The sequence below is a fragment of the Vigna unguiculata genome, chromosome 2 (genome assembly GCF_004118075.2).
Source record: "Vigna unguiculata cultivar IT97K-499-35 chromosome 2, ASM411807v1, whole genome shotgun sequence".
Classification (NCBI taxonomy): Eukaryota; Viridiplantae; Streptophyta; class Magnoliopsida; order Fabales; family Fabaceae; genus Vigna; species Vigna unguiculata.
The window spans coordinates 5,084,781-5,099,377 of NC_040280.1; the positions used below are offsets into that span (position 1 = coordinate 5,084,781).

The 14,597-nt window shown below is 33.3% G+C and overlaps 1 protein-coding gene across 1 annotated transcript; it reads right to left on the bottom strand.

Annotated features, from left to right (window-relative positions):
- Positions 1-844: 844 nt before the first annotated feature.
- LOC114173581 (tobamovirus multiplication protein 3-like) lies at positions 845-13,929 on the bottom strand. Its single transcript, XM_028058067.1, has 11 exons — positions 13,599-13,929; positions 13,405-13,495; positions 13,225-13,277; positions 12,273-12,365; positions 12,043-12,114; positions 9,535-9,607; positions 9,398-9,443; positions 7,314-7,377; positions 1,924-1,977; positions 1,761-1,838; positions 845-1,321 (listed from the first exon to the last, which is right to left on the bottom strand). The coding sequence occupies exons 1-11, from the start codon at positions 13,767-13,769 to the stop codon at positions 1,229-1,231; spliced, it is 888 nt and encodes a 295-aa protein (XP_027913868.1). The 5' UTR covers positions 13,770-13,929; the 3' UTR covers positions 845-1,228.
- Positions 13,930-14,597: the final 668 nt, after the last annotated feature.

The following is a 14,597-nucleotide window of genomic DNA, read 5'->3' on the forward strand; positions in this document are numbered from 1 at the left end:
TCAATTAAATGTAATTATAATCAACTTGAAGGTACTCAATAGCCTTTTCATTTCTTGTATTCTTTTGTTATTTATTCTTTTAAAAAACGGTTAATCAACTGACACATTTTGAAACTATTTTTTTACCATATGTGTGTATATGTCAATTCAGTATAGTAATTACTATTGTTTTAAAATATAATTCAATGACATTTCAACTCAGTAAAGACAATGACATGAAACAATGTTGCATCCCAGGTGCATCTTATTTTACTTTATTTCTTATTTGGCAATAGAAAGATTTAAATCGTAACGTCTCATTTACAAAAAAAAAAAAAAATACACGAGGGATTGGATGGACATAATTATTTCCTCTAATTGTATTTCCCTCAAAAGTTTGTTGATGTTTATTTTTGTGACCTTGATGAATAACAATTCAAAACTATCATTCCTCATAGAAGGTGAGTCAAACCAAACATTCAAACACTAAGTGACCGGTAGTTCATCATAATATCACTTGAAGAAGGTCTATAGGAATCATTGGTTATGAAGAAGCAAATTTCGGAATCAAGCAAGAGGGTTTAAACTAATCACTTCATCAAACACTAAGTGACCCAGGTATGCATTCTCGATCTTCAAATGCAATAATACGTAGAAAGCAAGTACTGAACAGGTAAGCTTGCTTTTTCTTTTCCTTTTTATCTTTAGTAATTGTAATGGTAGTATTCAAACAAGGTGATTTCACGGGGAAACCGTTTTCACCACTCAATTTTTTTAGGGAGACTCCGATTCCAAGTGAAAATTGAAAGGTCAAACATATTAAGAATCGACTCCGCAAAAAAACAAAGCTTCACTAAAGAACATGAAAGGATGGAACGGGATATTTTACGAACTCGTAGGGGTTAAAAACTCTATTTATACAAGATATCTCAGTATCACCTTCTCCCAACTATCATGGTATAAAAAAGCTGGATCACAAAACTAACACTGTCCTAGAGCCAAAGCTTAAAATCTAAGATAAGTGATAACACAGATCAATAAGGTTGAGAATACATTAAATATATATATATATATATATATATATATATATATATATATATATATATATATATATATATATATATATATCACGTTCATGATACAAGCTTTGACACCGGTACATTGAGGACTGACTTGTCTCTACTCTAAAAAATTACCTAGGACTTTTATAATCAGCCAATAAAATAGTGAATACTGATAATACCCTTTTTCAGCGAATTGGGTGATATTGCGTGATACCACGCTTTGGTGGAAGCTTCCTCAAGATGAAAAGGACCAAAGAAGAAGGCACTATTTCCACCACCTGCAACAAAAAATAGGAAAACAGTAAGAGGTATTGTGGGAGAGACGCTTTCTACAAGTACCAGAAAGAGTAGAAAAGTAGAGAAAGGTTCTAACAGTTCAGGTTTGAAAAAATATAGGCACAGGATATATCAGCCTTCATCACACAGCTTAAAGAAAAGGAAACCCGACGAGTATAAACTAGACACAACTAAAACAATGATAAATGGTATATAAGCATTAATATAATAATTAGAAACAGTAGGAGCCAATGGCCTCGGAGCCAAGTGGCATCTATGTTGGAGGAAGGGGAGGAGATAATGTTCAAAGGTTCAATCAATCACCTCAAACACCATTTGCCCACCTATATTTCCCTCCTATCTTCCTTAGCAATTAAAAAAGAAACGGTAAGGAGTATGGTAATATAAATACCACAATAAAGGAAGTAACAAATAACTTACCAGGTAATATATGAAGTTTAGAATAGGGTGATCCAAGACATCAAGGTTCGCATCTTTATTAAATGCATTAAAGCACATCTGAAACAACAAAAATATAATCAAACTAAACTTCGAAAGCAAGCACACAGAAATAACTAAGAATTAAAAATAAAAAGGGGCTCACCATAATGCATCTGACAAGGAAACATAAGAAACATATGGTTGTCACATAGCCAACCTACAATAGAAGCATCATGTAGATTGTCAGAATATATCTAAAACATTTTCAGATTATATCTATAAAATATCCAACCTAGAGAATGGAATGACCTCTATCATTTGGACAACTAGAATTTGTTCCCAAAATTACAAAACAACAGCAGCAATTTTTTCTCTTCAACTTTAATAAACACCAACAAAGAGAAGGTCCTTATACAACATTGTCGGCTCGGTCATCCTTCTTTTAGAGTCATAAAATTGTTATTTCTTTCCCTTTTCAATAAATTAGATGTGGAGTCTTCATTGTGAAGCGTGTGAACTTGCCAAACACAACCATCTACCTCTTCCTGTCAATATTAAAATATGTGTGGAGTCCCTCAAATATCCCGAATGTATCTGGTGTCATTGGTTCATTACCTTCATAGATGATCCTACCACGATTACACAGGTCTTCCTTCTAAAACAAAAATCCAAACTCAGCTTTGTTCAACGTTTTTTTCTCAAAAGTAAAAATTAGTTTGGTCTTAGCATTAATAAGAGGATTAGATCTAGTAATGCCAAAGATTATTTCAATCATGAACTTAATTCCTTTTGTAGTAAGGAGGGTATCATTCATGAATCATCTTGTGTCAAAACACTCCAACAAAATGGAATTGCTAAAAGGAAAACTGGACACTTACTTGACCAAACACCCACACTCTTCTTTTTCAACATAAGGTTCCTAATTCTTTGCGAAGAAGTTGTTCTTACTACATGTTATCTAATTAATAGACTACCTTCTAGTGTTCTAGCCTCAAAAAGTCCTATGGAGGTTGTCTTCTTTCTATCCCAATGTACATCAAATAAACCCATTCCAAGAATATTTCTATTGTTTGTCCAAGTCCACATTAGGGTTGATCATAGAGCCTTAAAATGTGTCTTTGTAGGATAATACTCCACCCACACAAAAGGGATATAAATGTTATCACCCACCATCCAGACAAATTTTTTGTCTCTAGAGATGTCACTTTTTTGGGGCAACAAAGTAACTTTCACCTTCATCATCTTCAAGGGAAGACTATAAGAAAGAAAGATGATTCTCCTCTACTTAGACTTTGATGAGAAACCATAGGAGGGATCATTTTGATATTTGATAATGTCACACTTAAAAAGATGAGAAGGTGAGTGATAAGTCATGGGATTGATCTGATAAAATCAAAATTGAGTTCTTATAACTCAGAATTCCAAAAGGTTCTCACAAAGAGAAATCTCATTTTTTGTCATAATTCATATATCTTGATTGTATTACTAGTGTATCTTTTTAATGGATAAATTAGACAAGACCCTCTATATTCCGCATTAATTCTCAATAAGTATTGTTTTAATACTCAATAATATTTCATTTAATCCCTATTATATGAATCATTATTCCCTATATTTAATTAAAAGATAAATTTACAAAGAAAACTCAAAAAACCCTTTAAGATCATTTCAGACTTAGACCAGAAACAACAAAAACAGGGACTGAATAAGACATCAATTCTGAGAAAGAAATTAGGACTGTAAAAGAAACAAATTATGAGAAAACTCAAAAAAACCCTTAAGATCATATCAGACTTGGACCAGAAACAACAAAAACAGGGACTGAAAAGGACATTGATTCCGAGAAAGAAATAAGGACTGAAAAAGAAACAAACTATGAGAAAGAAGTTCAACCCACTGAACCTACTAAATCCACTCAAGATGAGAATGATGTAAGATTGGGGAAAAATCTCGTTTATAGAAGGAAGACAAAGGTCATTCTAGAATCTGCCCATGTCCATGAATCCTATACAGCATTACATAAGGTAATTGTTTTTTCTAATCCTGTAATCTCTAGTGAATCAATCTCTGATTTCTCAACTACACAGGAACTTGAATCCAATTTGACACCAACCTATGAGGACGTGGACATTCCAATTTCCCTTACAAGAAAATGTACAACCACGCGACAATACCCTTTAGCGAATTCTCTATCCTTTAAACACCTCTCACCTACTCATAATTCCTTACAAGCTTAAACAATACCTGATAGAACTAGCAAATGATAGTGCATGGAAACTGTATTATTGAATATGTGAAAATGAGCAAACGGGTGTACGACAGTATAGTATATTTCCAGAGTCCATGACTCCTCCAGATACAGCACAAGAAAGATGGTGAAGAAGGTCGTGTTAGTGGAAGGCCCAAGATATGGAAGGTTTACTCTAGGAGGAAGAAAACAGGCCCAGAGAATATTAATTAGTTAGGAAGGGTAATGACATGGAAAAAGAAGACAAGTATTAGATAAGGGAGGAAAGAGAGAGGGGGAGGGAGGTTTGTTATGAAATAGGGTAAGGAGAGTGATCTCTATGGAGGAGTCATAGACTCTGGAAATATACTATACTGTCGTACACCCGTTTTAACTTCGTCCAGGTCAACCCCTCACCAGAGTCGTGGAGAAGATTGAACCAATGGATAGTGGCCCCATCCATGCTTAACTTAGCCAATCGCACCTTCATTTCCTCCTTCAACCCCTGAACCTCGAAATATGTCTTTGCGTGCGTAATCCATCCCACCGGGTCAGTTCCGTCGAATAAAGACAATTCTACCTTCTTTACCGTCATCCTTTCCTCAGGTGACGCTTCCATTTCTGGAGACGATGAAACCCACTCTTCACTTCTTGCAATATGCAATCTGGCAAATTCCTCCAACATAAATTGACGAAACTCCACCAACGATTGGCGCATTGAAGCTTCCATTGCTGTCAAACGCTCCTCCAATGCTTCCACTCTATCTGCCATCTTTGCTGGCATGGAAAAAAGGGTAACTCCGCTAGCTCTCCTAGCAAATATCCGGCAGGTCGGACCAATGATAGAACTATGACCGCAAAAGCAAATCAAAACAGCACAGCAAATGATAGTGTATAAAAACTGTATTATTGAATATGTGAAAATGAGCAAACAGGTGTACGACAGTATAGTATATTTCCAGAGTCTATGACTCCTCCAGAGAGATCAGTCTCCTTACCCTATTTCATAACAAACCTCCCTCCCCCTCTCTCTTTCCTCCCTTATCAAATACTTGTCTTCTTTTTCCACGTCATTACCCTTCCTAACTAATTAATATTCTCTGGGCCTATTTTCTTCCTCCTAGAGTAAACCTTCCATATCTTGGGCCTTCCACTAACACGGCCTTCTTCACCATCTTTCTCGTGCTGTATCAACCCCTCCTCAAGTGTTCTATCAATACCACAACAAACACTTCTCTATTTAAGACATTGACCAACAAAAAAATGAAAACATGCCATGGACCTAGAAATGGAAGCACTAGAAAAGAATAGGACTTGGGAATTGGTTACTCTACCAAAAGGAAAATAAACTAGTAAGATGCAAATGGGTATATTCTATAAAATACAAGGCTGAAAGATCCACTAAAAGGTACAAGACAAGGTTAGTAGCCAAGGGATTCATTCAAACTTATGCAGTGGATTACTTGGAAACATTTGCTCAAATTGCAAAAATGAATACAGTCAAGGTGATATAATCTCTAACGACTAATTATGGTTGGAACTTGCAACAATTTGATGTAAAACATGTATTCCTTTGTAGGAAACTTGAAGGGAGATTTACATGGAATTGGCCCCTGGATATGGTGAGAAAATTGCTGCTGATACTGTTTGCAAACTGAAAAATGTATTGTAGGCATTCAGATAATCACCACAAGCATGGTTTGGAAGGTTTACCAAAGTTATGATATTTTGGACTTTAAACAAAGTCAAGGAGACTACACTATTTATTAAACACACTGAGCCAAGGGGACTAACAGTGTCACTAGTAAATGTGGATGATATTATAGTGATAGGTGATGATGAAGAGAAGCAACAACTATTAAGCCAACATCTAGCCAAGGAATTTGAAATCAAGACCTTAGGAAAATTGAAGTACTTTTTGGGAATTAAAGTAGCTCATTCTAAAAAGGATATTTTCATATTTCATTCTAAAATTGAAGTACACGAATTGATCCAAATTTGAAGTTGGGAAATGTAGAAGATAATGCTTTTGAAAAGGAAATGTACCAAAGATTAGTTGGCAGTTTCATATTTTTGTCTCACACTAGACCTGATGCTGCATTTGCAATGAGTCTAGTCAACCAGTCATGCACCAGTCAAAGGAGGTTCTTTCACGGGCTACGCTAAGAATTGTACAATATTTGAAAGGGACTGCAGGCAAGGGAATTTTCTTCAAACAAAATGTGAATGCAAATCTTGAAGTATATACAGATGTTGAATATGCCGGATCAATTGTGGATAGGAGATCAACTACTTGATATTGTACTTTCCTTGGTGGGACTCTTGTAACTTGGAATGGTAAAAAGAAAAATGTGGTAGAAGGATCCAGTGTTGATGCAGAGTTCAGGGCATGGCACAAGGGAACATGAACTACTATGGCTGAAAATTATCTTGGTAGACTCAAGAATAAAGTGGGATAAACCAATGAAACTTTACTATGATAATAAATTTGCTATTAGCATAGCCCATAATTTAGTGCAACATGATAGAACCAAACACATTGAAATTGATCAACATTTTATCAAAGAAAATTTGGACAATGATCAAATCTGCATTCCATATGTCTCCTCTCAAAACAACCTTGGAGACCAAACAAAGGGCTGAATGGCAACAACTTCGAAAGAACTTTTTCCAAGCTGGGGATGGAAAATGTATATAATAGGAACCTGATTATATCCCTGAATTATTATTCCATATTTATCAAATTATAATTAAAGTCTAAATCATAGGGATCTTATTACATTAAGTGTTGTTATTATATTTCCAAATTTAACTTCCCAATCTTGTCTTATATATATATATATATATATATATATATATATATATATATATATATATATATATATATATATATATATATATATATATATATATGTATATATATATACATATATGTATGTATATGTATGTATATATGTATATACATGTATGTATATACATGTATATATACATACATATACATACATATATGTATATATATATACATATATATATATATACATATACATATACATATATATGTATATATATATATATACATATATGTATGTATATGTATGTATATATATATATATATACATATATATGTATATGTATATATATATATATATGTATATATATATATATACATATATGTATGTATTTAGTATTCTTAGCAATAAAATTATTCAATTTTATTGCTAAGAATACTTATAAACGTAAGGTAATTAATCATATTAACACATTTCATAAGTATATTTCTTAACAGCTGATTGAATTTCAAAATGTTTCATCATCAAAATGCATACCTCTTGCAGCTTCTTACGTCGCCCTTTGGATTCAACGGGAAAGCGTTGTAGCATTAAGAACAGTCTGGAAAACGTCAAAAACAGGTTGCAGGAATCAGAAAAGGAAGCAAGAAGGTAATACATATAGTATGCAAAAACATAAGTGCACACTGACAATCAAATTTTCAATTTAAAAGCAGAAGTTTAAAATGCTAGATTTAGTTTCTTTACCTGGCTTAAAAAAATTATTTTTTAAGCAAGAGGAAATTTCATTAGAGAACAAGACATGGAGAAACAGGAGGGCAAGTTACACAAGTAAACAGAGAAACAAATTCATTTAGCAAGCCACTATAGCTCAAAAATATATTCTTTTTAAGAAAACATGGATAGAGCACTAGATAAGCCAAAATGTGAACAAGTAGAAACAAAACAAATAGCCTTGAAAAAATATGCTCCTTAAATTCGAATTTCCAACTAGCATTGATCAGGGAGTTGGGTACAGTCACTAAGTAGCTTGGTAAAGGGAAATGCCATAATCTATTTCTCATTTATTATCAAAATTCAAGACAGCCCAATCCTATTTCTGTATAGGACTGTGGCAACAAGAGATCAACAAAAATGATTTGATACCAACTTGTTGGCATCAAGTAATTGATGATGTCACTTTCCTGCCAGTAAATTTCAAAGCCTTTGGTGAAAGTAAAGAGTCTAATATTTTGTTGTAGTGTAAAGCATATACAATTCTTGGTGCGATACAACTGAGATGGTTTTAATGATATGAGAAAACCATTGGGAACCCAGCCAATAAAAGCTTGATCAGATGGATCACAGTCAAATAATTAGAGACAGAATAATATTGAGTAAAACAATTGGTGAAACCATTTAAAAGGACAGATCTAAACTAACAGTCTTCCTAAACACTTGGTATTGAATTGAAAAAAATGGCATAATTTCATCTGTCTAAACTAAAAAAAAAAAGGCTTTAGTTGTTTTTAACTAGTTATTATTGTAACTTGGGTTTTCTAGATAAGAGTGTTTAAGGGAATATCCACATCCATACATTGCACAACAAACTCAGAACACAGTAAATATCACAAGACACTGTGCTTACAGGGACTACAGCACGTACGGAAACAATTCCCCACAAGTTACTGTACTGATATTTAATATTCTAAACAACACATCATATGACAAACATCATGTCATTACACATTAGAATTATAGAACACTACAATTATTATTATCCCTTTTATCCATCTTGATGGATATCTTGGTTATATTTATATTCCTACCACCTCACAGAACCAGTACCCCACACCTATCAGAAATTTCAAAGACCAGATCCCAAATAAAGAAAAGATTTTTTAGATATTTCATATCAACTAAGATATGATTAACTAAGGTAAGCATAAACCTTACTTTACAAACCGGATTTGTAAGTATGGCATAAAGTCCACCTTTTAAGATGATATCAGAATCTATTATAGTGATGTTTGTTGGACATATCATGTCATCCGCTATAGGACCCCTTTTATTCCCACACTCAAGATGTTAAATCCTCAGCATGACAGTGTACTGCAAATCTCTCATCAACTATAAATATGGTCAAATTATAGTATATAAAAAGGTGCAAATGTTACCTTATAAGATGGTTTTTAAGTCTAATTCAACCTTAAAATCCATCTTATGAGAAGATCAATCAAGACACAAAGGAACAGTTGAATCTAGGAATTGAAAATAACTCACGTGCAAATAAGATCTCAAACATGGTAAAGATCAGTATATACTTCTGAATTTGGATAAAGAGTCCTACCATACCCACACCAACAGCTTATGAAGTTAAATTTTACATGCTATTGGGAATTACAACAGAATTTTCACTACAAGATTGGACCTTGATCTCAATACAAATGGACACCAATATAAAGTATGTGCAAAAACCAAGACATAATTTTATTCTGCTACTTCAATGAGTTGTTTTTCTAGTTCATTTTTCTCTTCAAAAACAAAATTCCCAACTCAATGGGAGCATGTAATAATTAAAACACAATAATTTCATGTCAAATTACATCAAAGTGAGTCAGATATGAATACAGATAAACTACCTTCCACCATAGAGAAGAAAACCAATGGCTGCAAACAAAGAGACCCCTATTGCAACATGTTTATTATATGCATTAGCAAAAACTAATAAAAGTAATAATCAATAGAAATGACAAACCAAATTCCAGTATAGACAAACCTGCAAAGAACATCTTAGAAAGAATGAGCAGTCCATTGATAGGTTTCCACCACAATATTAACCATAAAGTAATCTGATATAAATTAGACCAAAAATCAGTTGGGTCAAATTCATCAAACTCAAAACTAACAGAACGTAAAACTTTCAATGCATATGAACTAATGAGACAAAAGATAGATACATTGAAATGTAAAAGTTAATTAACATCAATTGATACAATACAACCCCTAATAAAATACCCAAGGTATATATAAGAAGAGAGAAAAGGTGCAATACACCGGATCATAATTACGAGAGACTGGTCTAACTGTCAAGTAGGCAATAATGGTAGAGGGTGTGTAGGAATTTTTATGCAAAAGTGAGGGTATTCAGGAGGAGGCAAAGAAGTGGCATAGGCTGGAAACTTAGGCTTGGGAGGGAGCTTGAACTTCATGAATCAGCCCATATTATTATCATTTCCCTTTACATATTTTTTTGCATTGCTTGTTGTATTTCTCCTACCAGCACTATTACATCTTGATACTAGCCAGGATTTCCGTTTAATAGAACAATCTGCCTCTGATTCCATTTCATTGTTTCTGGTACGATCAGCTATCACAAAAATCATTTTGAGCACCTTAAAAGCAGATAACAATTTAAATGCTTTTTTTATTAATCCCTCTAGGTCCATACATTAAGCAAAGTTGTGAAGCCACAATCAATCACAACCATGGATAAGTAAACCACTAATGGACAACAAAATGATAACACAACCTCCAAGATTATAATCCTTGTAAAACAATTTATCACCAGTTAGGTCCAACAAAAGAAACAAATAAGCCTTATTGTTTTGACCATTATTGGCAAAGAAACCCTTCTACATTCACTGCATGATCAAACAAAGAGCCAACATAGGCATCATCAGGAAAGGTAGAAATAAGCCAAAAGGCATTTGTTCATGATAGGGACTCGGGTATTTTAGAATGCCTGTCTCACGTCAAGTAGTATAAGATATTCAGTTATCCCCGCCTCCCCGGCCCCCTCCCTTAACAGCTAGCTTTTAATAGAGGGTTCCCATAGTGCAAGGGTCCTAATCCGTCCGTAGAGGGTTGTAATCAACAAGAAACTGAGTAAACTGTAACAAAGTAAAGTATCATATAGTGTGAGCCATAGAGACATGCTCAAAGGGGACCTACTATGGTATTATGAGATAACCTAGAATGCACAAGATGTTGCATAATAGTTTTCTAGTGAAAATCTTGTAAAACTTTGAATGTTAGTGGATTGGTCTAATCAAAGTGATAAGACAACTGGGTATAACTATTGTGTGAGATTGAACCAGTATAAGTTCTTGATTTCCCTCTTTTTTCTTTCTCTACCACTACATATTTGAAATTTGAGCTAAAACATGTATTTTATAAAATGACATGTAAGTGATCATTATCTTAACATTTCTTTAAAAACAAACAAGTTTCTCAAATGTTCTATTTTTTATTCAGAGTAACCTTTGACCACAATATGAGCTTTAAGACGTTTGTCCACAAGTAAACTTTAAGATTAATTCAATCCCACAAAATTGACTTGTGAAGTGACGTTTGCACCCACTTATATACTGTGAATTTGATTTATCTCTAATTGATGTGAGACTTTCAACACACACCCCTCACGCTGAGGTATATATATCTCATGTGTGAGACTAGACATTAATAGGTGATCCGATAGCAACTCGATAGCGGGTGGAACAATATATCCGACAAACAACAAATTTTGCTAGGATAAGCTCTAACCCATGGCTCTAATACTATGTTGAGTATAGTGAAAACTATGTATAGGGTTAATCTCCCTTATGTAAAAAATACACATATGGTAATGTATTTATAATAAAGAAAATATGGACTAGGCCCAAATACAAATAAACATGTAAAATAACATATAAGACACAATATAAATATCTAACACTAATAATAAAAATTATAAGAATATTCCCTTAACAATATCCACATTTAACTTTATTTTTGGTTTGACTGAATTATTCTTTGACTAAATGATGTTCTATAGTAAAAGACATTTTACCGAATTACAATTTCGAACAAGTCACATTAAACTTAAAATGTACAATTAGTACCAGGCTTAATAATGGTTTGATTCAGTTCTTCAATTAAAAATTATTCTTCTTTTCTTCATATCTCTACAACCATAACCATGCAATCAATGAAAATACTATATCCTATGTTGGATATTGCATAAAATTGTCCTTCTAGCGACCATGTAGTGAGTCGTAGCCAAAGTCAAAGATCATCCAATAGTTGATTACATAAAACCTAAGGGATGTTTATCTAAAATAGTTAGTGAGCTTAATGTGAGCAAAGCTAGAGCCAAAACATCCTTCAATTAACTAAAATAGCATTCTATATTGGATATTGCATAAACTTGCCCTTTTAGCCAACATGTAGTGAGTCACAACCAAAGTCAATCATCGCTTAATAGTTGATTACATACACAAAATTCCTAAATAAATAGAATTTTCACCTGAATAATATAAACCACAAAATTAATTGTGTAGAAACTTGGTTTCAGTCCATCAGTCGATACAGCACGTGCCTGCAAAAGCATTAAACATAGAGGCAGAATCAAAACCAGACTGCTAAACACACTGCCATGGAAAGAAAATCATACAAGGCAAACAACCCAGAGGGGGGCAAATGCACAACAAATCAAACAACCCAGAGGGGAGCAAATGCACAACAAATCAAACGTACCTGGTAATAAATCTCAGCCCAGAACAAGACTAAAAGTGCATATGTTGTAAAGAAAGCAAGACTGGGCACATCAAGCAAGATATGTTGAACAATCTACAAACACGAGGAAATGCAGCAAGTGTAAGTGTGAATCTCAAATTCCATAAACAGAAAATAATAAAGAGTGAACCATCAATTTCCTCATCGAAGTTTTATTCTCGTTCCTACTTAGTCCTTAAAGTATTGAAAGTTGTTAAGAAATTCACTAAAGATTTGACATTTGCTCTGGTAGTCCCTTTATTAATGAAACTGTTTTAAACATTAGTAGAACATGTCCCTTGTCTTTAGTGTTTATCTCATCTATCCCTTTTCTCCAGAAAAAACCATGAATTTGGTCCCTAAGAATTAGAACCAAAAGCAACACATAGCACCAATTTAGTGTCCAAAACACGCAGAATTCTGTTTGAAAAGAGAAAAGACATTGCTTCCGTTAGGCAATTATTTTTCTATAATATGTACATGCATTTCGTGTCCGTTGACTTTCCTATTGTTTAACATAAAAAATACGACTCGGTGAAGATTTTGAAGCACAACTATTTTTAGCACAGATATTAATCCAACTTTTGGTTGTCAGAAGAATTATGTACAAAGACCGTTAAAAAGTGACACCAAGAAGCAAATATGCAATTCTCCAACAAAATGGTTTGTTGCTATTTATGTTCACAGTAATTGGAATGGCAAGAGAATTATATAAGATGCCTTCTTACTTTTAAAAAACACCTTAACCTTGGAATTAACAAAGAGGCATACATGTCATAAAACTTTAAGGACTACTTATTATTCTTTATATATTTTTAGAATTCAGTAGGAGAGAAAAAGTGATAATTCGAGAACTGAATTACTCGAACAATAAACAACTAATCTAATGTGAAGAAAATGGCCGAAATTAAATGCTACATTCCATTCCCTATACCTCTGGCTTCAACCTCTGCACGTTCCTAAAGAAGATGAAAACTACACACCGAACTGCAAAACCAAAAATAGTGAATAATCCCTTAACAAAACGTCGCATCACATTGATAAGTAATTATTTAAAAAATCATTTCAAAAGATATACAGAAGAAGAAGAAAAAAAGGTTTGAATGATACAAACCCGAATTCACCAAAAAATTGAGAAAGTGAAAGACCTTCTGAGTGGTCCAACCGTACTCCGGCACTCTCAATTGTATCCGAGCCAGTTGAACCTAAAATTCAATCAAATAAAAATTAATAAAGAAATTGAATAATTAGAGATAAATTTAAAAACAAAAAAACCTAATTTGGAATTGAAAGAGTGTGCGACGATACCAAAGCTACGGTGGCCACGATACCGTAGAGTACGGCGAGGGTGTAAAAGATACGATCCTGCCACACCGGAGAGTCGTCGATGTCGTTCCACCAGTTGGAGGCGTCAGTAAGGTCAACCGCCGCCACGGCCATGACCTCGGCCATCGTCTCCGGCACGCCGTCGTTGCCCATTCTCGAATCGACGGCAAGTTTATCACACGCGCCGAGAGTGAAGGAAGAAACAATGGAGGGAAGAGAATAAGTAGTCCGACGAAGCTCGTGTGATATTAACAAATAATTAATGCGTGCGGGCGCATCTAGGTGAGCGTGAGTGAGACGGTCAGAATGAAGATGGCACACAGTTCAGTATTTAATATTTAATATTCTAAGCCCAAATTAATTGTTTAGTTATTTTTATAGAGATACATTAAATTTATCTTTAAACTTTGAATTTAAAAATGGAAGAAAACTTCTGTCCGTTCAAGATTGTATTTTTTAATCTTGTTAAATTTGTAAAAACTTTTAATTCTGTCCCTTAAACTCTTATAAACTACTATTCTTATCTTAATAAGAAAAATAAATAACTTCACAAAAAATTAATTAATTGTAATAAATTTACCAATCTCTAGTTATTCTTCTTAACTAAACTTATATCATAATAATAAAATAAAATATGCATATCTCGATGGTTATTAAAAATCTTAAAAATGTGTTTTTATTATGAGACTTGAGTCAAATTAGATGAAAAATATTTAAATTTTTAAATTTGGATCAAATTAAACACGAAATCATTTAATCTGTGAATTAAATGAGATCAAGTAATTGAATGTGGATTAATATGTAATCCATTTGTAACAACATTTTAATCTTTATGTATTTTTTTATTATAATTACTTATTATTCCAATTTTATCTTTTTAAATACTATAATATTATTTAATAATTAAAGATATTAAAAATGAGTTTTAATTCATAAGACAATCCAACTCACAATGGATTCAAGTTAAGTTGGGATGGAAAA